The sequence below is a fragment of the Grammomys surdaster genome, unplaced genomic scaffold (assembly GCF_004785775.1).
Source record: "Grammomys surdaster isolate TR1022 unplaced genomic scaffold, NIH_TR_1.0 126906, whole genome shotgun sequence".
Classification (NCBI taxonomy): Eukaryota; Metazoa; Chordata; class Mammalia; order Rodentia; family Muridae; genus Grammomys; species Grammomys surdaster.
This window is the reverse complement of record NW_021621692.1, coordinates 3,698,840-3,701,641: the sequence shown is the minus strand read 5'-3', so window position 1 is coordinate 3,701,641 and position 2,802 is coordinate 3,698,840. Positions and strand designations below refer to the sequence as shown.

At 45.6% G+C, this 2,802-nt stretch overlaps 1 protein-coding gene across 2 annotated transcripts; it reads right to left on the bottom strand.

Moving 5' to 3' along the window:
• Positions 1-6: 6 nt before the first annotated feature.
• Positions 7-976, bottom strand: LOC114615590 (prothymosin alpha). Of its 2 annotated transcripts, none has more exons than XM_028761287.1 (2): positions 596-976; positions 7-345 (listed from the first exon to the last, which is right to left on the bottom strand). In XM_028761287.1, the coding sequence occupies exons 1-2, from the start codon at positions 807-809 to the stop codon at positions 224-226; spliced, it is 336 nt and encodes a 111-aa protein (XP_028617120.1). In that variant the 5' UTR covers positions 810-976; the 3' UTR covers positions 7-223. The 2 variants fall into 2 exon arrangements, with proteins under 2 accessions (XP_028617120.1, XP_028617121.1); XM_028761288.1 differs by having other exon boundaries at positions 286-340; positions 592-976.
• Between the last annotated feature and the right edge of the window lie 1,826 nt (positions 977-2,802).

Below are 2,802 nucleotides of genomic sequence, written 5' to 3'. Positions count from 1 at the left end.
AAAAAAAGCAGGGCCTGGGAAGTTCTGGTTCTTTTTCCTCCCATGTTGCCAATTCATGTTGTGGTTTTGGAGGGGTGGTGGAGAGCGTGTCATCTGTGGGTGGCACTGCCCGCTGTGGGCGGGGCCTGCTTCTCTACTCGAAGGTGACCACGTTTAAATTCTGAGACGGGAAGTGGAGGGTGAATAGGTCACGGTGCATAAGGTTAGCTTTTCCTTTTGCTGTCTAGTCATCCTCCTCAGTCTTCTGCTTCTTGGCGTCAACATCATCATCCTCATCATCCTCAGCTACCCGCTTGCCCGTAGGAGCCTCAGCCTCCTCATCTTCATCTCCATCCTCTTCCTCACCTGGAGAGAATCAAGGACCACATAAACCACTGCCCTCCAATTATGGCTGCCACCATTGGCCCTGAACCGTCTTGTCTCCCAGCCAAGAAGAGACAGGTCGGGCAGATCAACAATTCTCAAACATGAAAGAACTGTCAACAGGAGGGTCGAGTACACTGCAATGCAAAGTGGTCCACTTGCCCAGAAGCCCCACCTCTCCCTTCTGGCAGTAAAAGCCAGGGAAGGAACCTGAGAAAACAGGACTACTCACCGTCACCTTCTTCCTCCTCCTCCTCTTCCTCCCCACCTTCTTCCTCTTCTTCATCTACCTCATTGTCAGCCTCCTGCTCCCCATTTTCCTCATTTTGAGCGTTCCCATTGGCAGGTGCATCTCTTCCATTCTCTGCCTCCTCCACAACTTCCTTCTTCTCCTTCAAGTCCTTGGTGGTGATCTCGGAGCTGGTGTCCACTGCCGCGTCTGACATGGTGGGGCACGCCGGTGGTCCGATGCAGCGAGTGAGGAATTAATGGAGTTCGAGGACTCTGGCGAGAAAGCTGCCGGAGTCCGCGTTGCAGGAGGCGGTGGGCGGCGAAGGTGGCTGCAGTGAGCGCGGAGCACGACCCGGGAACAATGCAAAGATGGCTTTTCGGAGCAGCCAGTGGGCCCCCTCCTTCTTAATAAGAAAAAATTGAAACTTAAAATCTACGAAAAGGTGAGACTTTGTATTTCCATGTCCTGAAAACAATTTGCCTTCCCCTAGTTTCTCTGTTTATATCAGAATACCATTTTCCTATAGCAATACATAAACAAAAATTGGCAAGGAGGTACTCAGTAAAAAAGCATGAACGGGTGAACACTGAACTTCAGACATGGCATTAAAGGCCTTGAATTTCCAAATAGGCTCACTTCTACTTTATGGGCAGAAGACTCCTCAATTCTACCCTTGAATGTACTACATTTATCCTTGGGTTTAGACCATATGAGCCAGGCAAATCTAGATATTTTGAATAGATGCCGTCTTTTCTAAATTTTACAATTACTTGTTCTAACTAATTACTAATTGTCCTGCCACTGTCCACAAAGAGAGCAAGGATCCCAGTGCAACGTCTGGAAACAACTTGAACTTAGTCAGATTGGTGTATAACAAGAGACTGAATCTAGCCTATAACTTTGGGTGTAAGGAGAAGTATACCCACTTAAAATCCAGATATTCAGGACTCAAAAGGAGGGATCTTAGTTGTAATGTCCTACAGTGGGGAGAAGGAACTTGTAGAGAGTCCATTTCCAGTAGAAAGATAGGACATCAAGTGGAGGGATGGGATTGCCATCCCATAATCAAAAATTCTGACCCAGAATTGCTCCTGTCTAAAAGAACTGGGGTTGAATTAGGGAAAGGCCTGAAGAAGCTGAGGACATGGGCAACCCCATAGGACGACCAGTAGTCTCAACTAACGTGGATCCTCAAGCTCTCTCAGACACTGAGACACCAACCGGGCAGCATACATGAGTTGGTCTAAGGCCTTTGACACATATACAGCAGAGGACTGCATGGTATGGCCTCAGAGAGAAGACACACCTAACCCTTGAGAGACTTGAAGTCCCAGGGAGTGGGGAGGTGGCAGAGGGGAGGTGGCAGGGGGGTAGCAACATCCTCTTGGAGATGGAGACAGGGACAAGGAATGGGTTAAGGAACAGTCAGAGGGCTGACCGGGAAGAAGATAATGACTGGACTGTAAAAAAAGATTAAAGAATAATAGCAACAACAACAACAATAATAAGTAATCCAGGTACAAGTGATCATGTCACCAACTGAGTAATGAGTCATACAGATGACAGTTTGGCAGAGTAGAAGAAGCATGACATGTAGTTAGGACATGTACATGGTGTTGAACATGAACCTTTGGAATAAAACACAGAAGTCTTATCAATGTCAGCTAAAATACATGACCTGGTCTCTCATGATATCTTTCTTTCACCTATCATACCCTCTCTGCATCTGACCAACATGTCTTCCTTTGAAAGATGATCTGCTTTTAAAGTATAGGGTTTTATTTTATTTCATTTGCATTTCCTTTTTATTCTGTATTTGTATACATTTGTTTGTAATGTGTGCATGTGAATATGGGTTCTATTAGAGAACAGAAGATGGACCTTATGAAGCAGGCATTTAAAGGCAGTTGTAGCCACTCAGAATGGGCTCTGAGAACCACATTCTTGGCTTCTGCAAGAGTAGTACATGCTTTCAATCCTGAGCCATGTCTCCAGCCAGAAAGGACGTATTCTTAGAATGAATATCTCTGTTTGAAAAGCTGACTCTTATTCACTCATCCACAGAACAGTGTCTACAATCATTAATTTAAAATAAAATTGCAGGCTTGGAAGCAGTTGTTAAGAACATGCTTGCCTCATATGCATGAGAACCTGAGTTCAGTTCCCAGGACTCATTAAAATGTTGGGCGTGGTGGCATGTACTTCTT